The sequence below is a fragment of the Lutjanus erythropterus genome, chromosome 19, assembly GCF_056507025.1.
Source record: "Lutjanus erythropterus isolate fLutEry1 chromosome 19, fLutEry1.hap2, whole genome shotgun sequence".
Lineage (NCBI taxonomy): Eukaryota > Metazoa > Chordata > Actinopteri > Lutjaniformes > Lutjanidae > Lutjanus > Lutjanus erythropterus.
Genome location: NC_139335.1, coordinates 6305281 through 6330257, shown reverse-complemented (window position 1 = coordinate 6330257; position 24977 = coordinate 6305281). Strand labels below are relative to the sequence as shown.

The window sequence follows — 24977 nt, the reverse complement described above, 5'->3', positions numbered from 1 at the left end:
AAGAAGGCAGGTTCAACTGCCTACTGTCTTCTCACAGGAAAAACACACACATTTCTCACAGAATATCATGGCATCCACACTGATAAATTAGTATCTCCAGTATCAGTAGGCTTTTAAATTTATATATCATTATATTATAGATCTATTTTCTTCTGTATTATTTTTGTTCTTATATCACACTACTCTACAAATGGGAGAATCACTCTGTGGAAAGAGTACACCATCCTCGGTGACTTCTCTGGTTGGGGTGCGTTCAAGCATTCTGAATCCTTCTAGACATTCAACACTCTCTCGCCACTACCATCGTCTTCATCGTCACATAACATCACAGTAAGACTGAACATGCCTGTGTCACAGATACCAAAATAATGTCTCATTCTTCATGTTAGTAAACCTGTTCACGTACCGTACAGTAGAACCGCTTTTTCTCTTTCTCTCTTTCTCATTTTTTTGAGAAAACATGTAGACAACATTTTTTAATCGACTGCACCGTGCGATTGCTTTGAGACTATACATGCATTGTTTTGTATATACCTTTGTACCCATCGTCATAGTTTATTAATAAAACATCTTTTGGACATAACAATTTGTTGAACTCGCTAGGAATGACTCGGCCTATTTACAAGTCAATTTTGTTTTTCTACTTTTTGATGCCAAGATTTTTGAACATCCACACATTCATGTAAAAATCTCATATACATACTATAGAATGTAGGTTCATTATAAAAAAAGATAGAATGGCAAAGAAAGAGATAAAACTTTAAATTCATACAACGCCACATAATTCTCTTAACTGCGCCATCTTGGTGGTTTTAACAACTTCTGCTGCTACTTAAAGCCACTCGGTGCAACAACTGTAAAGACTAAGAACCTGTTGTCTTTGAATGCTTTTGCACATTCACATTTATACCACTCCTGTTCACATGCAAACATGACACAGAGAAAAATTAAAGCCATTTATCTTACTTCTCCCAAAGCAGCAAGGCTCTAATATGAAGCCTTTGACCTTTCACAGTAGTTACCACAATATCTGTGTTTCTGACTATCTCCAATACCGAGCTGAGTTACAAATACAGGATGGGGTGAGACTAAAAAAAAACAAAAAAAAAACAAAAACAAAAAACAGATCACAGGTACAGAAAACAACCCCCCCAAAAAACAAATAAAGATAGTAGCAAAATAAGCCCCTAAGCACAGGCACTGGTCCATCCTCTTACACCTCAATAGTGGCCCTTCACGTGAGGAGGCAGAGGTGCAGACGAGCTGGACAAGCGTTTTCAGGGACAAGCTTTTCATAAATCAAAAAATTACATAAAATCTAACTCAGTGTTCGTAATGAAAATCCTAGAATTTAAAAATGAACTTCAGTGTATATTACAGAGGCTAACTGTTATCTATACAGATATTTTTAAACAAATATAAAAATGTTCTGCGTATGAATAAATAATCTCAGTGTGAAATGTAATATCTCTGTCAATGAGTTAAAAAAGAAAAATCTGTACAAAATGGTCACTAATATATAAAACTGAAGAGATGATGACATTTTACAGTATATAATTTAATCTAGGCCTATATATATATCACACTTTTCTTCACAATTATAATATCATACACAAACATCTCACTTAGATATATTTATATATGTATATTTCTTCTATTTTTGAGTTCAAGTTTGCATGAGTTTTTCTGATTGCCAGGGGCGCCCTCTGTGAGTGTCTTGGACATGCCCTCTAAGCCTCCAGCCATGTTGAAATCACAGCCCACTAACACTTGTCTTGGAAAAAAAAAATCATTCTGGAGAGCACTGTCACGCAATTCCAGGAGGTTTCATCTCAGACTTGACTTGGGGAAAGCAGCCGAGCGTGAATACTTCCTCCCCAACGCTCACCAGACGCAAATGCAGCAAATTTAACTCAGAGAGTTATGGATTTGAGTGTGGAACAGCATGAGTAAGTGAATTTCTTTCATTTGACTTCACTCAATATGAAACCCAGGGCTTGAACCTGCCTGGCAGAGCTACAGAGCACCCAGGGTGAGGCTTAATTCGCTGTGCTGTGAGCTTGCAGTTTTGCACATTGTTAGAGCTCGGGGAGTGTTTAGTCAAATGCCACCGCTGCAACCTGACACACTCTGCATTTCAAGTGCTGTGTTCTTTTTTTTTTTCTGCAAAAAAAATGGGCACGAGACCATTTTTCGCAGCCTCTTCTTTGGGTTAAAGTGTTATTCTGTCATTGCTGCTGATCTAATACTGTAATACAAGATCAACTGGGGATTTCTGGCAAGAAAAAAGTCTTACAGGCACTGGGAAAAACATGGTAACAGGTCCTTGCAGACAAACAGGCCTTTCTTTCTCAAAGGCAAAGAGCACTGCCTCGGTAAAATTGCAAGAGTGCTAATTACATATTGCACACCGTTACTGTTCGGGAATTGAGGCCCGTCAAACTTCCATCCTACGATAACCTCAACTGAAGTGGTTTTTATTTCACAGACGCTCCACACCAAAGACAAAGCAAAGTGAAAGGGGTAGGGGAAAGAACGGCCGCTTAATGGCCCTCTGACTGTCAAACCCTTCCTCTCATCTCTTTGGGTCTTTTACATCACAAGCACTCTCGACGGAGACAAGGCAAGTCAAAGCCGTCCTTATTAAAGTAGCCTTCAAACGCATGTCCCCAAACTAATCCCCTTCTCCTCAAGCTGCCTGCTCTTTGACACGAGCCCCTTTGCACATGTTTTAATCTCAATGCCACAAAAAAAAAAAATTGATTTCACACAGTCATTCTGTTGAACGACGGGGGAAAAAAATGAACTAAAATCATTTTGTCTGTGACTGTCCGTTCAACCTCATCACCTCCCCGGTGGGCAGCCTTAAGGCAATGACACAGAACAGGGAGATTCAAAATGGTTCCTTGTGAAGGGTTTACACTTAGGGAATCACTGACAAGCCTCTGATGTGTTTTAAAAAATGATAACGTCACCTACTATCATTAAAGGGATAGTTCGGATTTTTTTTTTAAGTGGAGGTGTATGAGGTATGAGGTGCTTATCCACAGACATGTATTACTTGCGGCAGATGGCAGTTGGCACGCCCCCAGTTTGGAGAAGGAGCAGGACTACCGGTGCAGGAAGCTAAGCGATGTACTGATGTGGACAGGGTCGGCAGCAAAACCCATTTTTATTTGGAATATATCTATGGAGAGAGTGATATTTGGCTTATATAACAGCAGTTTCCTGTTGGAAAAGGCTGTCTGAGGGCAAGGTAAAGCAGTGAAAATATTCTAAATATAGAATACACTAGGGCTGGGTAGTAACGGATGACATACAATTATGATTAAGTAGTCAGATTACAAATAAGTAATTTTAATCAGCCAAGATTACATTTTGAAAATGTGTAATTAGATTATACCCTACATTGTCATGGACTACTTGATTACATTTTTGATTGTACCTTCAAAAAAATTGTCTTTTCATGATAACTAATGTTCAATTAACTAGTAAAGAGAGGATCCGACATATGGAGTCCACTGCCCCCCAATTACTCCACAAAAATACATTTTATTTCCGTCGAAAATTCGAGAGTTTCAAAAAGAAAAAAGAAGTGATCAGGTGGCTCGGTTGGTGGAGCGTGGCCCCGTGTACTGAAGTAATCTGACCCAACCCTGGCATTCACTTAAACTGATATTCATGTTTTTAGGAGGGTCTGTTTGAAGTTGCTAAAGTACCTGCTGACCACTGCAGTACATTTCATAGCTTTCTACACTGATATTTCTGCTGCTTCTCCAAACTGTGTTCACACTGAAATCCACCTACTGCAAGTAAAACTATAAAGAAGTACCTCATACAGCCCATATTCAAAAAATCTGAACTATCTCTTTAAGGCACACCAAAGGCCTAACATTCATAAATGATTCATGTTTCAGTATGCAGGTAATTAAACCAAAGGAGGCCATAGTAATATTGGCAATTTAACAGGGATATTTTTTTGTATTTAGAAAACATTTGTAGCTTTGTGCTTGTCATAGTTGATCAGATTCACAAGGTCAAAATTAGAGAAAAGGGTCATGTTTTCAAGAAGAAACTGTGCTTGTTTTTAATTTCTATATTCTCCTCTCAGGTCCTCCAAGAGAAGAGCTATATCTGAATCTAAATATGTGCTGGTTGACATTCTTTATCTTTCAAACACTACTGAAGAGTTGAAACAGTGTAGACGTTGAAGTACAGTGAAGGAGACATTTTGTTCTTGTTCAAAGAAAGTATTATGCTCTACAATAAGACCTGCAAATGTCTGAAAGCTGAAAACGAACTTTGAAGTTTAAAAGAAACAAGTGTCCCAAAAGAAAGTACTTGATCTGTAGATCAGATTCCTTAAAGGGTGAAAATCGTGTTCTGGTCGACGTGGCATTTTTCTTTTCTATCTTTTTTTTTAAAAAAAACAGAGTGCTCTTTATCACTGGTGCAACAGATGAGTCATCACACGAGACTTGCTGAAACAAACAAAAAAAAAAAACGAGCCTGTGCTTCTACAAACAGCTTGGCTTCACGAGTGCATGTGTGACAGAATGAGAGTGTACTATTCATCACTGCTTGTGTGTGCTTGAGTCTTTGGGAAGGTTTTCGATGTCAGGTGCTAAAACGCCAGAGAGATGCTACTGTGGAAACATCCTGATTGTCAGAATTAACTAGTTAATACACATTTACAGAAATTCAACATTTGTATACAATTCACCATTTGCATTTTTCCCTTCTGTTTGTGTGACTGTAACCCCTTGTTCTATTTCAAATAGAAATGTGCTGTTAGAGGACTCCCCTACGATGTGCTTTTGTTGACATTTTCAAGTTGAATTTTTTATATATAATTCTTCCTAATTTTCGATTTGTAGGGAAGCATATAAATATTCAAAGTGTGTGCTGTGAAATCAAAGCTGACTGTCAGACAGTGGAATGTACACTTGCAGCAAAGCGCAGGTCAAAGATCGGGGAGTGAGAACTACCATGTAAACTCTTTCCACAGTGTGTACAAACAGAGGGGAAAATGTAGCACCAGTTCAGAGTTTAAAACACAGGTGATGCAAGAAAATCCACAAATGGCCTCTTAACACAAAACAGCTTGAAACCACAATCATCACCTTGATCTATTTTTTTTTTTTTTTTTCCCGAGCGGGCTCACATTCTGCCAGGTGATGCAGGTATGTGAGAGCAATATTATCCTGAACACACACATTTACAGGACTCACTTGGTGATTATTGCAGCTCTATTTTCTATGATAAAAGTCACAGTCTAGAGATGATGTCTACTCCACTGACGACCCGTTGAGTGAGGGTGTATATGAGAGTGCTACTGTCAGTAAATCCGTCCGGACCACATCAGCTTACAGCAGGCAGCTGGTTGGAGGGGAGGCCCATTTGTGCGCTCTCTATCTGGCAAACTGGCAGTATGACTGCGTGGGAGGACTGCAGAGGAACTACGGAACATAAGATAAGAGTAGGAAAATTGTCCAAGAAGAAGAGTGTGACTCCGTTTACAGTACGGACGTTCTTGCCATGGAAAGATGTAGATTCTGCATACTGGAGTGAAGCCAAAAGTAGAGATGAAAAATAAACAGAAGAAAAGGCCAAAAAGTCCTGAAAGAAAATCAGACTAAAAAATGCTGGATTTTTCCATAATGTAGCTGTTTTCTCTTCATGGTTCATGTGATGGTGCTTGAATGTCCTCATCCTCCTCCTCTTCGTCACCGAGAGTTACCAGGGGCGAGGTCCTTATTCGCAGACTTGCTGCCACCCTCCTTGCTACAAGCGCCGCGCTTAAGGACCGCAGGAGAGAGGGTGAGGGAAGTAAGAGGGGTGGGAGAGGAGGGGGACAGGGAAGGAGTTGAGGTGGTGGGTGAAGAGGAAGAGGAAGAGGGGGTAGCAGGGGGAGTAGGGGAGGAGGACTGGCTGCTGGGCAGGGGCAAAGAGGAGGCTCGCTGCTCACGTAGAAGGCGGTGATGGCGGAGAGTGGAGGAGAGGAGCAGGGCCTCGGCGCTCAGGCCAGAGGCAGACAGGCTCGCCAGCAGGGCCTTCGCTTGGCTGGAGGAGGCTGTCAGGGAGGGTATTGCCCCCTCCTGCGGGTACTTCCTCAGGCCAGGGGCAAAGGCTGCTGCAGAGGAGGGCACTCGGCCTGAGAAAATGCCCGTTTTGATACCAGAGAGGTACGGCTCAATACTGCCACTGGTGCTGTTGGTCCCCAAGGCCTTCAGGTGGAGCACAGAAGACAGGGTTGGGGAGGGGAGGTTTTCAGGGATCAAAGGGAAAATCATGAGAAATTAAAGTCTTCAGATTGGCTGGGTACTGTCCCCTGCAGCACCTTCCCTTACCATTACAGTCAAACATGCCCGTGCATGCATGCTTGCACACACACATCCACAAATGCACACAAATTGGGGTTCGGTGTAGATTGCGGAGTAAACACTGGAGACGTGAAAGAAGCTGATAGATGGATGTGCGTAGCTCTCTAGTCAGGTGAACAGGAGGAGGAGGAAGCTGAAGAGGCTGGACACGGACAGGTCGCTCACTGCTGCAGGGTCACGGGTACAGCAGGTGGGCAGGCCGGGGGGTGCAGGGTGGCACGGGTTCACACAGAGTGACGGGGTGGGTCGCAGGTGTCAGAAGAAAGTGGTGGGGTAAGGGATTGGGATGGGGGGTGGGGGGGTGGGATTGGGAAGGTGAGGGATAGGAAACAGAACAAGAGACAAACACAGGAGATCGTTATTCAGGTTGATATCAGCATGTGTGATGCAAGCCACGAGACAGGCTGCCATCCACACATGATGACCAAACCAGTGATAAACACACCCTCTGTCCCAGGGTGCAACACTGAGTGACAACGCAGATTACACTGGTGTTGACCACCTTTATTTTTGCACTTGTTTTAATGACAGTCATTAATGACTACTCATTAAAAAATGCAAAATATTCTGATGGATAGTAGGGCTGGGTATCAGAACTCCATACCTTTAAGGTATTGTTTTAGATAATCCAGTACGAATCCAGTAAGAAGATGCAGTGTTTGGACAAAATTGCAAGGCCACGCAGAATTAACAGGGAATGGTTGACTTTGCATGAATTGTTGTGATCACATTGCAATTTCCTGGAGGGACCGATTCTTTGATTTAATGTGCCACATGACTGTCCCACTACTGCTGAAGCTACGTTGTTACGCACATTTATTTTATCATACAGTTTTGACTCGTGGTGTTTAAGCAGAGGGAATCTAGGAGAGTCCAACTGAATGAAAAAGACGTCAGATGCAACACGTTTTTTTTTTTTTTAAAAAACAACAATCTAATCTCATCAATTTAATCCAGGATTACTAAAGTGCTTTGTTTTTGTGTACTCTTGAACTTAATGTTTCTCTTCCAATTGGGAAAACTAATAAAGTGAAGAAAAAAGTTTAAAAAGTCCATTGTTTTGCACATTTAAATTCCTGATTTTACATGTCAGACATAGGAAATGGCACTTCTAAAAAAGTAATTGAATAGGCCTGTCATACAGTCTGTGGTGGCCAGATGCCATCAAAACATTTGAAAATATGACTACACATCTGTGGCATGTGATACAATGAATGCATAAAATGCTGAAGGATTATTTCAGGATTTTTTTACATTCACATGTTGGGTATCAAATAAAGTACTCTACTGGTATCAGTCAACCACAAGGGCGCTGGCATTGGTACTGGTATTGTAATTTTTTAACATGATACCCAGCCCTAATGGACAGACAGCATCACACATTCAGTTCCTTGATGTAATGCTGGAATGAGTCAGTAGATGGCACTGTTCCAAAAGCATGAGACTTGTGGGTAACTCATTTTCAACAGGTATTTGTCTCTCTTTTGCAGGTGCTGAATGCCTCTGACAGAAACAGTTTGTAAGTTTTATGTGTAGAGGAATAACCAAGCAAAATACACCAGAGTGGTGACAGGGTGAGATAAGAGCGTGAGTCTGTTTTAAAGAGCCAAAACTAGCTTTTTATTGCAAACAATTTCACACTGTAGGGAAGTTTTATTTTCGCTTCTTCTGAGAAGCAACAGGAGTGAAGTTTTTCCTGTGGCTGAAAAACTACTAAAATGTGTTTGTTTAGGGATTACGGGGATTAGTTCTGTATGAAAGGAGAGCAGGTGTGCTAGTCTAGACTGCGCTGCTGGGAGGCATTCACCTGCTCTGTTGCAGTTCCAGAGCCTGTGCTGCCAGCCGTCCCCAGAGAGCGGGGCTGTTCCTTCCGCTTCAGGAACTCCTCTCAAGCCCAGCCGACGCATTTATTCTGGTCTGTGAGTGTGGCAGAGCAGCCGCCCTTCATCCCGTGCACTCAGAGCTGCCTGCCAAACTACCGCCTCCCAGGATAGGTCTTCAGAACCCCCAAACTCATGCCCGGCACCTTTAAACTAGCCTGTTTTACCACCAGAAGTAATAAGAGGCCAAATGGGAAATGGAAATAGGGTTTTGCGGCGTGAAAGTGATTCACATTGTCATGCCCTCCTTGATCTGTGCCAAAGCAAACGGGAGAAATTGTGGCTTTGAACTGTCTGTTCTTATCCAGCACATTGATTTGAAGGATCCTCATGCCTGGAATGCACTAATACCTCAGAGTAAAGCTTTAGTGAGCAGACAGGCCGAGCACAGTGGCACAGAGCGCCATCAGAGAGGCTCTGTTAATTTTAACACCTGCAATTAAACACACACAGATATCATCAGAGCCAAAGCTAGCAAAAGAACCTGATGCTGTGCATCAATGCTGCAATGATCAAGTCTACCTTGGATGGAGGCAGAACAATTCCCCAAACACATAAGCTAACATTAGCTACCAGATTTTGTTGGCTTGTCGCTTAACAATGGCTGAATATGTGCAGTCACTCGCTCCAGAACCACAAGTGTTACTTGACACATTAACTAAATGGAGCACACTGGCCGACCTGCACACACTCACTCAATGGGTAGACCATGGGTTGGGTGACTGGATGAATATATCAAGTATTGGCTGATTCCATCGCCAGTTGGTTTTCTGGGGGGATTTTATTATTTTATTCTGCAAATTTAATGGTCTGTAGAGTGAGAGGCACTGCTCTGCACTGGGAGGACAAGTGAAAGGAAAGCAGCCTGAGCCAGACTGTTTTCACATGTAACACAGTGAGTTAAGGCTTTATGTTGACCAAACCAGAGTTGGTGATCGTTATAACAGTGACTGGACAAGTGAGTTATATTTTGTTTCTGCCTGTTGGGTTTAAATAAAGTGTGTTTTTTCGGCGTTAACAAGCCAATTAAAGCTTGTCCTTGTTCGGTAAAAGAGAGAAACTTGAATTCTGTTTAATGAGGAAATTGGTGTGAGATTATTATCTCTTGACATTTTGTGAATACATTTTGTTTATTCGGTTGCAGCTCGCACACGTCTCCCAGCTTTCATCTTATCAAGTTTAACCATAGTTATCTCCATTTTTTTCTTTGTCTCTTTGTTTTTTTAACTGGCAGTGGCAGCTGGTATATTTCGATTCTGGCACCCAAGAACACAGAAAGATGACATTTTAGCTTGGTTTTGTGACCCACTACTCATTATGTTTGACTGCCTTCATTTTGCCTCTACCTAACACCCTGTGACATAACCATGACATTGGCCCAAAAAGGGTCTATTTGGACAACAGTATTTACAGGTGCATTTGCGGGAAATCTAAAATCTGATTGGCCACCCCAATCAGCAAAATTTGAAATTTTGTGACCCCAAAAACCATGATTAACCGGAGGGCACAGTGTTGATTCAGCCAGCATTTTATCTTGATGAAAATAAAAAAAATCTCGAAATTGGCAATGCTAAACGCATAAAACCAAAAAGCGGTGCCAGTGCATCTTGTTGTAGCTGATTGCAGGTGGTACACAGTGAGGTCTTAAAATGTTTAAGTGTCCGTCCAACTGGCTTTCATAACATGTAAATGTGCACCAGCTGCCTTTCATATGAACTGGTGCAAAATGTCATTGTCACTGCATGTGCAATGCCACTGATGCTAAAGGTACTTATATATTTAGATCTATTCATGTATTAGCTGGGGACGGGAGGCAGGAGGCCACTGAGAGACGCCCTAGAAATGTCAATTATGATTTGGCCAGAGGAAACAAAAGAGAAAACACCAATGGGAACTGGAGAAGGAGGGTAAAAGTTTGGGGTTAGTTTAGGGAATTATGTCCGGGAAAAGTTTAAGAGAAGAGAAACCTTTACCTTCATCTGTGGGCCAAGCAGAGAGGTCACCCATGGTGGGCAAGTCTGATAGTCAGAACAACAATATCAGTCAAAAGGGTGATCAGCACATGTGTGTCTGAGGGTGAGCTGTGCTCTGTGGTTGCTAAAACAGTTAAAGTTCAATAGCAAGGCATAACGTGGATCCAAGAACGGGAGAAGCTGGATGACTGTGACTGTTTTGACACTTTTTGCACAAACATATTCATCCAAAATAACCTTCTTCCTAAACTGGCTGGAACTTTCTGGCACAGTACTTAATTGTTTTAAATTTAAAGGACAGGAACCACTTTGTTTCTAATTAGTAATTAGAGACTTGAGCGACAAAACCTGTGGAGTCCCCAAGGCTCCATTCTGGGACGTCTTCTTTTCAATACCTACATGCAAACAAATTATGTTTCCATGATTATGCAGATGATGATTATGCAGATAATGCTGCTGCTCATGTTCTCACCACAACCAAAAAAGTCACTCCAATACTGAGGTGTTTAGACTAGCTTCCTGTCTGTCTTTAAAATACTGCTATTGGTTTATAAAGTACTGAATGGTTTAGGGCTAAAATACAAAATCTGCAGTGTTATGAATCCACACCTCCGTCCTGATGCTTTTTGTTGAAATGTGCTCTACAAACTTGTCCTGCCTTCCTTTTACTTTTTAGTGGCTATAATTAGGATTTCTTCTCTGACAGATCATGAGCACAATGTCGGTGACGTGTTAAAAAAAAACGGGCGAAATAAATATATTGGGTCGGCGAAAGTTCTTAATCAGCTCTCAAGGGATATATACAAGCCAGCCGGCCACCTTGATAGTTTGATGAGATGAGCTGCAGATAATCAGCGTGTTTTTCCAGCATAGTCCACGCTCAGCTGTTTCATTACACTGAATTCAAGATGATTTAGTAGACAGATTTGGCTCCGTCCATCTGTAAGCTAAATTGTCAGGCTCTGTGCTGTTTTTCTTGGTTTGACATTAAAGACATCAGGAATCTGACCAAAGAGGACTGATTTCAAATGCAACAGCTTGTGGAAACCAAATAAAACAGCACTAGATTCTCAGCAATGTGTTTCAGTAATGTTTGAACGGTGCTAAAATATTTGTGTGGGTATTTTCTACCAAGCTCATGCTACAGCAAATGGCACTGTATGAAACACCCAGAGTGTTCTATATTAAATAGATTTAAAAAAGACAATAAATAAACACTCACATATATATAAATCAACCAACTATTTGTTAAATAATTGAATAAATGATCAAAACTCAGCTCATTATCATGCAATCTTATTTTCCTCATCCATTTTCATAATATCAGAATTGTTTATTTGTTTATGATGTTAATTTCATTATAGATATTTTCATTTAAAAATGCCCTTTTCAGAACATACTGCAATATCATCAATGCAGATGTCACACCCTCCATGTGGCACCACAGTAAACATCAGATACCTGTTACCGCAACTGCGAAAATTTTACACCACTACAAAAATATAATGTAAATCCAACAGTTTTATTTCAATTTCATTGTGACCGACTGGTGCAATAATCATGCTGTTTAATCAGCCTCTCTGTATGTCACACCTGTCAGGAGGATAGATTATCTTGGCACAGGAGGTGTCCTCACTAACAAGGATTTTGAGAAGTCTTAAATCTTTCACTTCCTGCAAGATGGGAACAAAAAGAAGTGCTATATTTATATTTTTGCTGAGCGTATATTGAACAAAAACTACTACAGACTATTAAAAAATTAATTTCATGTACGGTATCATTATTAAAGACATTAATATAGTTCAGATTATTTACAGATTATTAATTCATATTTCGTAATATCATAATATCATTGTTGATAATGATGAATGATAACGTCAGTTACAACAGCAGTACTTTTTGACATGTTAACTCCTTTGTGAGGTCAATTATTTAGTTTTGGAGCTTGAACATTGTCTCTTCACTGAGATGCTGAGTTATTATATTGTGTTTATTTACAGCAACAGTAATCTAGTTGGTTCTGAATTACTTTGCAGCTCTTGCTATAAGAAGCTAACTGGCTAAATCTGGTAGTAGTTGATGAGCCTGCGAGCTTAAGAAGTCAATCATTTGTTAAAGTAATTCACAATTTTTCTTGAATAAAATGAATTGTACATATTTATTTATTTATTTATTCAATATTGAACACTTTGGGGCTCCATAGTTTGGATCGTGTACAGGGCTGCAACTAATGATTATTTTCATTACTTATTTATCTGTAGATCTTTTTCTCTATTAATCAATTAGTTGTTCGGATCATAACATATATGAAAATAGTGAAAACATTTTTAATCACTGTTTGAGAGATCCACAAATGTCCAGAACCCAAATATTTTCAGTTTAGTATCACAGAGGAGTAAAAGAACCAGAAAATATTCACGTTTGAAAACTGAAATTAGAGAATTTGGACATTTTTATTTAAAAAATGACTAGGATTAATCTATTATCAAAATAATTTATGATTAATTTAATCATCAGCTCTAATTGTGTGTCTGCTGTACATTGGTTGGCAGTTGTATATTGAGTGCTCTGTTATCCTAATGAATGTTGTTGTGTTTGTTTTTGTGCTGCAAAATCTCTCCAACCCCTTTACCAACTGGCATAATATTGGACTGCTTAACCTGTCAACTACCCATTGCATCTAATACATACGGTATTGAAGACTGCCACAGCTGATGGTTTATTCTCTTGGTAAAAGTCAGCTGGTTCTTTGTTTCTTTTTGTCATTAGTCATGCAGTTGTGTTGTGTTGCCACCCTAAATGGCTTGGCACTGACTTCCCACGCTGACAATTAGCTTTGACCGTCCGTCGTCCCTTTGAGGACAGCGCTTTCACACGTGCAGCTTCTTTTCACAATGACTGTTTTGAACAGTTTGCGGACAAAGGGAGCGTGCCATTTTTGAGTGTCATACTGAAATAATGGGATTAATTTTGCTTTCACTGCACAAGTGTAGGAATCCACTCTGCTTCCAAAACGCAGGGAATGAGAGAGACCGACGGGGGAATCATGAAACGGAAAAAAAGGGCCAGCTCTGCGCAAATTGCAGAGTACAGAAAGCGGAAGAAGGAAAGAGACATAAAAAGAGGAAACGTGAAAGACTTAATGGTGGGGAAAGGAGAACTGTCCTCTTCATATTGAATAATCAGTGATTGCCAGTGACTCAAGGGGTGATTATTACACGGCGCTGCAGAGATTCCTCCCAATCTTCGTTCAGTCTGAGGCGGCCAAAGCTTTATTGCTCTCCCCATCTCTCCGATCTTTCCCTCTCTGCCTAACACATTCATTTGTCTGCAATCTTCAAGACTTGAATTCGGATCTGAATGCTCTGTCAAATTCTATGGGGTATGGAGGTTTATGTTCACTTCACTGCTCCTGTTATTTTTCAAATTACACTGACATTAAGCTTTTTTCCCCCTGTGCACAGGCGTGGCGCAAAAATCTTCCCTTCGCTTTACTGGACTGACATGCTTCAACAGTTTAATTTCCTCGCCTCCAGAGGCCATTTAGCATCCTTACTGTATGTCCAGTCCTTTACCTTATTTTATAACACAAAAATGCTATCAAATTAAAAGAAAACATGTTGAGCCAGCTATCTGGCAAATGTATAACAATAAATGTATTAAAAAAAAGGCTTCAGGAGGGAATTTGCAAGTTTTTTTTTTTTTTTAAATCAAACTTCAGTCATTTTAAGTTTTTAATACCTGCTCACGTAAATATAATCCAGACTTAAACTATATATTTTTAGGTCTCATCAGGCTGATTTCTCATCTGATCTTTCTATTATAGTAACATAAACAAAAGAATAATAAATACAGGTGTATTTATAAATTTTAATGGGTTTAGACACTATAATGAGAGACAGCTTAAGACTTTCAGACATAAAAGCACAGTTTAAGTAATTGAAGTGCTAATCCTCCACCACTCTAACCTGTTTGACACGCGTCTCTCTGTGGGACAAAAAGCCTGTCGAGGATCCTTTGATCTGTTTCGACAAAACCCATGATAATGAGACTGTCACAATAATGTGCCATCAAAGAATTTAGAATCATTAGTTAAACTTGTTAAAAATTCAGTTTATCATGGCCACTGTCTTGCAGAAAACAATGTAAACAATGTAAGCTGAGGAGGGGAGTGTGGTGGGGGATGTGCAGCGGGTCTGTGGGGGCAAGGACAAGACTGTGTGGAGGTGAGAAGTGATTTATGCTTGATCTGGTGTGTAAAATACAGAGGGGCTGCATATACAGGTTTGGATGCAGACATTCTTGCTGAAGGCGTGTGAAGGTGCCACTACCATTACAACCGTAACTGTCATTTTTCTCCCTTATTTCAAGGCCATCTCAACTCACTTAAAGCTTTTAAGCCAGTGTTTCTCAGAGTTTTTACACTGTGCACCACTTCAGAAAATATCAGGCTCTCCAAGTACCACTATTATGACTTAACATCAAAATACAGGAGCATAAGTTTACTCTATTCAGCTACAAGACAGCTCATGCAGAAGGAAGGTTTATTCATAATAAGAAGATTATTTATTGTTGTCTGTTTACAGCCACACTGCACTCACAGTAAGGCAGCAGCTTAGTGCTGTCACAGTTGACCTTGTAAACTAATCATGGATGACATACAATATGTGTGCGCTATGTTCATGAGGAGACAAAACTTATTTTAAATCACACGTTAGTCATCTCATAAGTATTTTAATTTGAAATGTTATAGTATGTATGCTATGGTTTTTAATTAATTTATTTCATTTTTAAAGTTTAGGAGATTCCTCAGCGTACCACTAGAAGGAGCTTAAGTCACACCAGTGGTACTAGGACCATAGTTTGACAATCAAAAACAACATGCCTTCAAGTTCAAGATTGTCAGATAGTCAAAATACATCTGAGCCTAGTGGGAGACACTAGGCTCAGATATCACCAACAGTTTATTCTAAAAATATAAAACATTATGTATGGACCAAGGAAGCTAAAGAGTAAGAAAGGAACATTACATCACTGCAGAACTGCCTGTCTAACTTAAAGGTGGCTTAAAGGTGATTTTTTTTTTTTTTGCCAAAGGCTTTGTGCTGACTTTCCCATATTAGTCAAAGTTATGAATAAAAAAAATATACTAAAATTGGTCTCATGTAAAACAAATATTTTCATCGCTAATCTGTAATTAATTTATTTTACATAAATATTTGAATAGAAAATAATTTGAGTATTTTTCAATAGTTTGTGACCCAGTAACTACAAATCAGTAGCAGGTATTATTAAGCCTGTTTCACTGGACAAATGAGACACCTGCTTTTTTTTATTGGATTTCAGCGCTTCTTCTATTTTATATTATTATTTATTATTAAAATTCAGCCTGTTATGAACCACCTTTTGGTACCTGTTCACTGGTCAGATTGGAAAGTTCTTTTCTTTCATCATTCTTGACTTGTCTTTGATCAAAAAAAGAGCCAGAGTGAAATGTGCACAAAAGGATTATAGACTTTCATCTGTCAAATTGTGATTTTTGTCACTTAAGCAAACTGCCATCTTTGTGTCAAAAACATCCAGGGAAAATCCTATAGTATCAGTTTTATTGATTCATATGGGAGATCAGCAACAGCAAAAGCAGTATTTTATTCTCTGGTGTCTGTTCTTTCTTGTTTTTCCTTTTTTTTTAGAGGGATTTCTTCATCATAGGTCATACAAGAGAGAGATAGGGAGATGCAGATATGTTTTAGTGAGCTTCTCCAGCCAGAAAAAGTTCTATAGTGATATAATTTCCCTTCCTTCTTTTTCTTAGTTGTCTTGGATTGGGCTGGCTCTGGCTTAACTAAATGCTGGCAGACAAATCATGTTTCTATATGACGAACGAGTTCACCAAATTTGCGTGTAAATGTGAAAGAAAAATGAAAAACTCTCTCACATCCAAAGAATTTTCTGTCCCATCTTTCTTGATTTATAGCCAGCACAGATCATTGCTTCTCTCTGCCCCAGTTTCAGAGGGCACAGTAAAATGCAATGTCTTTTTTTTTATATATATAATGATAAGCATCTTCACTTTTATTATTTTATACTCCTATTCTGTGCAAGCTTTTTTAAATGCATAAAAAAAAACAGTTACCGCCTCGGCTGCCACCACCAAAAAAAGGCAACTAATACTGTGTGTGTCTGGAAAGTACTGCACAGTCCGATCTGCACAGGTGCTGCGAGATCAAGCGTGCATTGGCCCTGACAGCGCTAAATATAAAGACGATACCTGCTGCTGGCCCTGGAGCTTCAGGAAGTCCTCTCTTTTGCCACTTTTAGTCTTGTCTGTGCTGTTCTGCTGCAGTTGCTTCAGTTTGGAGGCAGCTGACGAGTGGAGAACCTTGCCAACACCATTCCCTCCCTGAGAGAGGAGAGAAGAAGAGAAGAGAGGAGGGAAGTATGAATCAGACCTCGGACACACACTACGTGGTTGTACATTTCACATCTCCTCTTCAGTGGCTTCAGTTTACGCCTCAGACGCGCACACATCAGCTCCATACAGAGTATGATTCCAGCAAGCTAGTCGGTCTCCTGAGACCAATGAGGTTTTTAAGATCAGAGCGTGTAGCTGATATAACCCAACAATCACACTTCAGAGAGTTTCACCATCTATCAGCAGAAAATGACAAAGACGAGAATATAGAAACGCAGCATCAAAACCGACGTTGCGTAGCCCTGCTTCACCGCAGGATCCACGAGACAGTGTGCTTAATGATCTTTCCCGCTGAGTTACTCTGTCGACTGTCTCTAATACGCACAAAAACAAATACATATTCAGTCACATTTCCATCCAACTGTGCCTCTTGTGCACACAGAGCCATTAGCTGAAGAGAAAACTAATAAAAGATTAACTGTAGAGGCGTCAAATAGCTGATTTTTCTCTGCTACAGTAATCCAGAGACACCTGGAATCTGCCTGTCTTCCTTCTAAGCCCTTTCTTCTCTTGATGTGCAGCAGAATTTTGAAATGTAGACATAAAATATACAGTACGTTTAATATATATTTAATGCGCTAATTAAAAACTGAACTGTAAAGAGGCTTGAAAGCAGATCGCCTGTCAGTGCGAATTGGGTGAGCGCACGAGCAAACGTTGGACACGAGGAGGAAAAGGGGTCATGTTGAAATGATGAACGTGGTTGAAGTTTGGAGTGATGAAATAATGTGTGAAGACTCTGTAATCCTCAGCCGTGCCCATGGGGATGCTGCCTGGCTCTACATCAGAGGGCTGAAACTCACCATGACAGTGTGACTGTCAAACTATTGCAGCCCTGCCCCGAGTGGGAGGCTGCATTCAGAGCAACAGGGAATACTACGCGAGCTGTCAAGACACCTCACTGAAGCGGCAGCTGACACAGGAGCGCAATAAGTCTTTTGATAAACCGCTAATCTTTTGTTGTGTTACGGTCAACTAGAGGTGAGTTGAAAGCAGGCTACTTGCAATGTCTGGTAATAGAGTTCAACATGTGGTCATCAGATATTAACAAGAAGTGTATTAGAAGTGATATTTGGCTTTGGTATAAGAGATAGATTTATGTCCTCATGCAGGTTCTCAGTAAGAAGAGTGATAATTGAGTTGTTGGCACTTTTCCTGTCTGCCTGCATTCTGGAAACACTAATTCCAAGTAAAATCAAAGTAACTTTTGGTGTGTGCAATTATGATGTGACACAGGTCATAAAATGTGCCTTTAAAGGGATAGTTTGGATTATTTGAAGTGGGTTTGTATGACGTACTTATCCATAGTCAGTGTATTACCTACAGTAAATGGCGGTCGGTACACCCCTTGTTTAGAGAAGCAGAGAGCGCTGGTGTAGGAAGTTAAGCAATGTCCTGCTGTGGAGAGGGTCAGCAGCAAAATGTATTTTACTACTTAAAGATATATTCTGGAGCATTTTCTTTTGAAACAATGTATAGACTCATATAAAGATAATCCCTTCACTTATAATCAACGAGAAGTGCGTGCTGGTATCTGTATCTGCAGATAGGCTGTGACACAATTTAACATCCTTATAACTTTCTGGTGTGTTTATGAACAGCTCAGACAAATCCTACTGATTCTACCTTTACAACAAGGCCCACTTAAAAAAGTCAGTATCAGTTTAAGTGCACACTATACTACACTTTTGCAGAAACTGTGGTTTTACTGCGCAGAACATGGGAGTTGCTGGTCTATCACTGCCTCAGTCTGTTAGTTTGGGTAATTGTGTGACTTCTGAGAATATGAGCTAACCTCTTAAAACACTGAAGTCACACAATCGATGCAGCGGCAGACCAGCAACTCCTGTGTTCTGCAAGGTAAAATGATTTTGCCAAGAGTCTGGTTGCTTTAGAGAGTGTGATATTTGGCTTGTACCGCAGTTTCCTGTCTGAAAAGGCTGTCTAGCAGCAAGGTAATTCTGTGAAAATATTCCAAATATAGCATGCATGAAACAGACATTGATTTTTTTTAGAAGGGCTAAAACAGGTGGCTGAAAATGTCTTGCTGCTGACCCTGTCTGCAGCAGTACATCGCTTAGCTTTCAACACCAGTCCCTTTTACTCAGCCTGTTCAAGGCGGGACTGTTGCAAGTTTATTCCACCTAATTGTAAAAGTTACAAATGGGGGTGCCATTTTTGTTCCACCTCTGAGGTAGTAAGAGGTAGTAAGAGAACCGAGTCAACATCTGTGTAAGAAGGATAAGCTGGCAGCACGGAACGCCGTCGAGTCACATTTCCTTTCGTTTGTGAATGTGTTTTTAAATTGCAAGCTTATTCCACGTAATTATCAACTGTATTTAAGCAGAGAGACGGAGAGAGATGAGAGGATATATTCTCCAGCGTTGACACAGACCTGTATGCACTAAACGGACACATGCAGACAGGCAGCAGGAGAGAAATCTCTCCCCACAGATGATCACACAGGGCGATCTTTTTAACTTAACTGTTTAATAAGCGACAACTTATTTATCCAGAACACATAAAAAGCTTTATGTTATAAATTCATTGCAGTTATTAGCTCTATGTGTGATATACACGAGCAGAATCACTTGTTGACTGGTGCGCTGTTGTGTTATGTCAGGCAGCTTTAAGCCCACACTGCTTGGATCAGCTTGGATAAAAGGGGCTACAAGTGCACCTGCTGCTTTCCTTTAATTATTAGTTTAAGTATTTTATGTATGCTTTTCCATGTTTTAATTGTATTTTTATGGATGTCCTTTTCATCTGTGTGAAGCACAGTGAATTGCTATATAAATAAACTTGCTTGATTTCTTCTCCAAACTGGGGACGTGCCAGCCGCCATCTTCTGTAGATGACACATCTGACTATGGACCTATGTAACTCACACAACTGAACTTCAAATAATCTGAACTATCCCTTTAAGCTTGTTCAAATACAGCACAATAGATGATGTACCATCATTATTTTGTTTAAAACAGATTCTGAGGGAACAAACAGGAGGACATTCATTTCAAAGAGCTGACAAGTAAAGAGGAGAAAAAAAGAGGAGGAAATTACATAGAATATGTGTTTTCTATGCGTTTATTTTCTACTGCCTGTGTGGTGTAACAAAAGGTGAAATTGCTGGATTTACAGACAGAAAACAGATGCCAGAACGGATCGATAAAGAAACAATTAACATCCCTGGGCTCAGCAGGATAAGCAGTTCCAGCACTAATCACAGAGTAGACAAGTAGAGAGGAAGTCTGTTGTCTGTCCCCTTTTACATATTTTCGATTTCAAATACAATTAGATGCCGATTTAGTCAGGGAGCAGACATCAGAAGCTTGAAAGTGAAGTTCCAGCAGTCACCCAGAGAGAAGCAGTGAGGAAAGAAAATAGAGCATGCTGCTTCAGAGCAGGAAGCTGCACAGCAGGTGTTAAGAAATGAACCTGGATCGATGCTGGGCTCGCAGAGGACGGCTTGGGTGGGACTGGCGGCTTCTTGGTCTCTGAGGTCGGACTGCCTGTCATCTGTGTAGTAGAGGTTGTCTCAGTGTAGAGCTGCTTTGCGGCTGGATGGCCACTGATCTCTATCAAGGTGTTCTCTAGCTCACGGATAGTCTCCTCTAAGCTATCCAGCCTCCTGTAGGTGCTGCGTCGGATGTCTTCTTTCATTTTCCTCTGGCTCGGGTTGGACAGACTGTCGGCAGAGCTAGCTGAGTCACTGGACTCAGGAATCGTCTTAATTCCAGTGTTGTGCTGAAGTGTCAGCACACTGTCCCCTGTCTCTATCCCTCTCCTCAGAGCCTCCACCAGGGGGCTCGGTTGTCCTAAGTGGAGGGAGGATTTTATTCTGGGTTTGGGCAACCTCTTGGACTCTAAAAGGGAATGCAGCCGCCTGTAGGCCTCCTTGACCGTTTCTTCTTCCCTGAGGAGCACTAGGAGAGGCCGCTCACTCAGCTGGACCTCAGAGATTTCTTTAGTCTGTGCTGAGATGGTCAGAGTCTGCAGTGCTTCTCCTGCAGCCCTGCAGAGCTCTTGGGCCTCAACAGCAGACACCACCCTCACGTCCAGCTCTGTCAACAGCAGCGCAATCTCCTGTTTTAATTCCACGTGCTCTTTAAAACTAAGCTGCTCTCGCTCTTGCTGAGGGGGGCTTCCAAATGAATCCTTTTCTTTTGAAATTTGAGTCGTGCAGACAGTGTAATGACCAGTCCAATCCTGTGATGGACTCTCTCTATCTGCAGGGTCATTTGCTAAATCTCTGACAGGATCCTCTGAGGCAGTGGGTGAAGCTGGCAAACACTCTGTCAACACGATGTGGGGGACAGGAGACAAGCGCCTTCCCTATAAATGAGGAAAGCACTTGAGGTGTGAATTTAAACACTGAAATTGTTTTAGGTTTTTTCACAATCGAACAACTTGCTGCATGGGATCACTGCATAATCACACAACCAATCAACAATATGACCCAAAAAACCCACAAAAAACAAAAGAAAAGAACGATTTTACCAACTTGTATGTAATGTATGCCTATATAACTTCCTTTTAACATAAATATCAGTATGTAAATGTGAGTGGGCTCCTTACTGTTGTCTCTGATGTGGTGCCTATGTGGTCTGTCTCATGCAGTTCTCTCTAAAGTCTAGAACAGTCCAGTGAAGCACAGCTGGGCAGATGTTTGACACAGCGTTTACACTGGTCACAAATAATAACTGGCTCCCACTTGCAGAAAAATCACCACAACATCAACTGCAAACCCACTCCTTCTCTCTCATGTGTGTAGCACTGATGCATTCATGCTATACAAAGGAACTAATTGTGCATATAAGGTTTGTGTTTAAAAGTTGATACTCAAATGCCAAGGATGCTTCCTGAGGCAAAATTATAGACTGCTGCTGAATAACACAGTGGTAAAATACCAACCAAATCTAAAATACCAACGTATTTTTTCAGAATTTTTCAGAAATTAGGACCCTGGGAAGAAACTGGCAGAGGGCAATGAAAAACAGAAGTCTCCTGGGAAAATCGGGAGGGTTGGCAAGTATGACTTTCTGTTCATTTCAGATTTGACTGGGGGCCGAGCAGCGGCTGGTGTTTCTGTGTGAGGTGAAGCAATTAAGAAGAAAAGAGACAGAAGTTTAAGAGGGCAGCAATCCACAGCACTCAGGGTCAGCCAGCGTGTTACCTCAGTGCCTGAGGCCTCAGAGGGCCACAGGTCTAGTCTGCAGGGGGGTGCAGTTTTCCTGCTGCGAGGGCTAACAGGCAGGGGCAGAGCAAGCCTGAGTGGGGCTCTCTCAAACAGCTGGGAAGGGAAAAGGGAGGTGAAATAGCTGTCATAAACTGTAGGCTAAAAAGACAACAGCGAATGAATAATCAAAATCAGTTTTTGTTGACTCTGTGTCAAATTTTAGGCAGGCCGTCTCAAACACAGTCCAAGCAGCCATCAGGGTCCATCTGTCTGGCTGTGATCTGTGAGCCCTGGGTGATGATGTGTGTGACTGAGCAGTATGTGATCTTTGGGCTTTCCCAGTGCCAGGGGCAGGGTGACATATGGCACCTGCTGCTTGAACATGTGGTAACGATGGTGAGCGTGTCTGCTGTGGGTGTGTGAGTGCGCAAAAGCCAGTGGCAGACTGTGGACATAACAGAAATGACAAAAAGAGTGCAGTTTTCCCACTCATTGAGCAACAGCCCATCGAGGATATAATTAACATAATACACAACCCATGTTTTAGTTTACCTCCAATTCAGCAGCAATTTTCTCTTCCTCCCTCTCCTCCCTCTCTCCAGAGGCAAGTGTTGGGGGTGTGGATGCAGGACGAGGGTTTTCGGACACAGCCCTCCTCAGTTTCACGTGAGGCTTCTGGCCCTCAGTCTCTTCAGATTCAGACTTCTATGATTGCAAAATACAGTAAGTATGAAGCCAGTGCCATTTGTTAATTAATTATTCTGACTACTCAGTCCTTACTTTAAATGATGATGTAAATTTCCTTTGCCTTACCTTGATACTTTTCCCCGGGATGAGGGGCTCTCCGCTGCGGGTGGTTATGCCTGGAGAAGACGGGAAACTGCGTCTAGGCGGTGGAGGAGGAGGAGACTTGGAGGGTTTCTCTGTGCGATACCGAGGTACTGTCAGCTCATCTGGGAAAGGAAGTAATTCAGGCACCTTGAGAAATTATGATCCAGCCGAATATGACACAGGGTGGTGCTTGCTGCAGTAGATATGGTGTATTGTGTAGACTCATGTATTATTTGTTGTGTTTTTATGAACATGTATGCTGAAATGATGTGTGCATTGTTATTTCATGACTTGCATTTTTCATGATTGTGCAGACAGAGATGATGCACTGCCTGTGCATTACATATTGTATTTTTTGGACATGTTTTATAGTGAAACCAAAAGCAAATGTCCACATTGTAGAATACATGTACACTTATGTAATGCATTCACAGTGATTTTAGAACAAGTTTGGAGGCATATGTAAGCATTATATTATGTGGAGTGTGTAAAACCTACTTTATTCAATATTGAATTCTACACTGAGGGACTTCTTGCATTTATAAAACTAACCAACTTTCTTAAAATTAATATTGTAACTCCAGTTTTTCATATTTTATTTCAGTGCAGGGAAAATGTTCTTGAAAAGATTGGATGACCTGCAGGGCATGTACAACTGTTTTAGAACTAATTGGATTAGTTTAAAAATGCATGGTGGTTACCCTGAAAACAAAGCTGTTTTTCTTCGCTCCTAAAAACTTGACAATTTGAGGAGGCAATTTGCTATAATGAAGCAGGCCGAAGCACTGAACTCTCTATCTTACCAGAGCCACGCCTGGACCCTCCCTCTTTCCCGGAGAGCTTGTGCTGGGGCTTGTTGACGCGGTGCTCTGGGGTTCCTGCCCCAGATTGGGAATTCTGGGAGGACAGTGTGTTAGAGGAGGGCTTGATCTGCTTGGCAGCAAAGTCCAGGTCGGGAATTGCTTTCATTAACTCAGCCTGGGTCTCCTCCAGCAACCGGTTGATGTCCTGGGCACTGTATTGTGTAAGACTGGCCCGCTTCTCCTCCCAGTCCCGCTCCGCTGCCTGTGAAGTGGAGGAACGGATCTAAACACTTCATAATCACATAGCCAGTGTGGTGTTGCAGCGCTGTCGTAACTATGTTGTGATGTGATTTTTTTATGTAGAATATTCGATCAGTGAAAACAGAAGAGAAAAGGCTAAAAAAAAGGAGTAGAAATAATTCATACCAGTCGGACTTCCACAGACGAAGCTTTGTCAGCAGCAGCACGGCGTTCCAGCTCCTCCAGGGCTTTGCCCTTGTGGGGAACGGGTGGATGATTGTCCTTGTGTGGGCCGGTCGGGTTACTGTGACCGCGGCTGAGGCTGGTGTGGGGGCTCCAGTTGGACAAGCTGTTGCCTCCTCCAAGGTCATTGATGGTGAGCGGTGGGCTGGTGGGGATGTCAAAGTCTGAAAACTTTCGCAAGTCATCGTTGTGCTTTGACGAAGGACTAGAGAAGTCCTCCTGCTTCTTCCACACCCCCTCATTCGCTTGTCTGGTAAGAACGTGGAAGATGAATTCATTAATCAGCTCTTTGAAATGTAACACAAACTGAAACATGAATAATCCATGACTTGAAGTGAAAACAATTGTGGCAGAATGTCAAAAACATCCAAAAAGCTCAAAAAACTGTGAAAGGTGCAAACCTGCGGCAATACTGAATATTCTCAAACTCCCTTTCACCCACAGAGACGAGAGAAAAAAATAAATTTATGAGCTCTTTGGCTCAGTGAGGTTAATTAAAGCGGAAACTGAGGTGCTTTTAGAGACAAGGCTGATTGTGAGATAGACGACAGAATGCTGAAGGGCAGATTTTATGTCCAAGTCCATACTCAACATAAATTAAAAAATCTTTATTCTTGTGACTGAAAAGAACCTTCATCATGGTGTCATAATGCCAAGTGGTCACATTAATACTAGCTGCTTGAATGCACCTTACACTTTTTTCCACATACATTATGATTTTAAATCATCCTAGTTTTAAAAGCTTTGGCTTAAAACAATCAACGTTTAATGCGGAAAATCTCTGATCTGAATCAACAACATCTCATCAATTTTCCTCAGTCCAACGCCTCTCTGTCCTCCACATTTTATGAAAATCCATAATGTTGTGCTGACACACACACAGACACACACACGGGTGAAAATATAATCTCATTGGCAGAGTTACAAATGGAAAAGTCTTCCTCGAATTGATTGCAAATGGGCAAGTTTTTGT

General features: G+C 41.1%; 1 protein-coding gene across 1 annotated transcript in view; it reads right to left on the bottom strand.

Annotated features, from left to right (window-relative positions):
* Positions 1 to 4499: 4499 nt before the first annotated feature.
* Positions 4500 to 24977, bottom strand: part of srcin1a (SRC kinase signaling inhibitor 1a) — a 62860-nt gene continuing 42382 nt past the window's right edge. Inside the window, 9 exon segments of the mRNA XM_084743727.1 lie at positions 4500 to 6227; positions 10237 to 10281; positions 16508 to 16639; positions 20147 to 21043; positions 21287 to 21394; positions 22440 to 22592; positions 22701 to 22840; positions 23522 to 23783; positions 23948 to 24254. Of these exon segments, the coding sequence (XP_084599853.1) occupies positions 5727 to 6227; positions 10237 to 10281; positions 16508 to 16639; positions 20147 to 21043; positions 21287 to 21394; positions 22440 to 22592; positions 22701 to 22840; positions 23522 to 23783; positions 23948 to 24254 (2545 nt within the window). The 3' untranslated portion in view covers positions 4500 to 5726.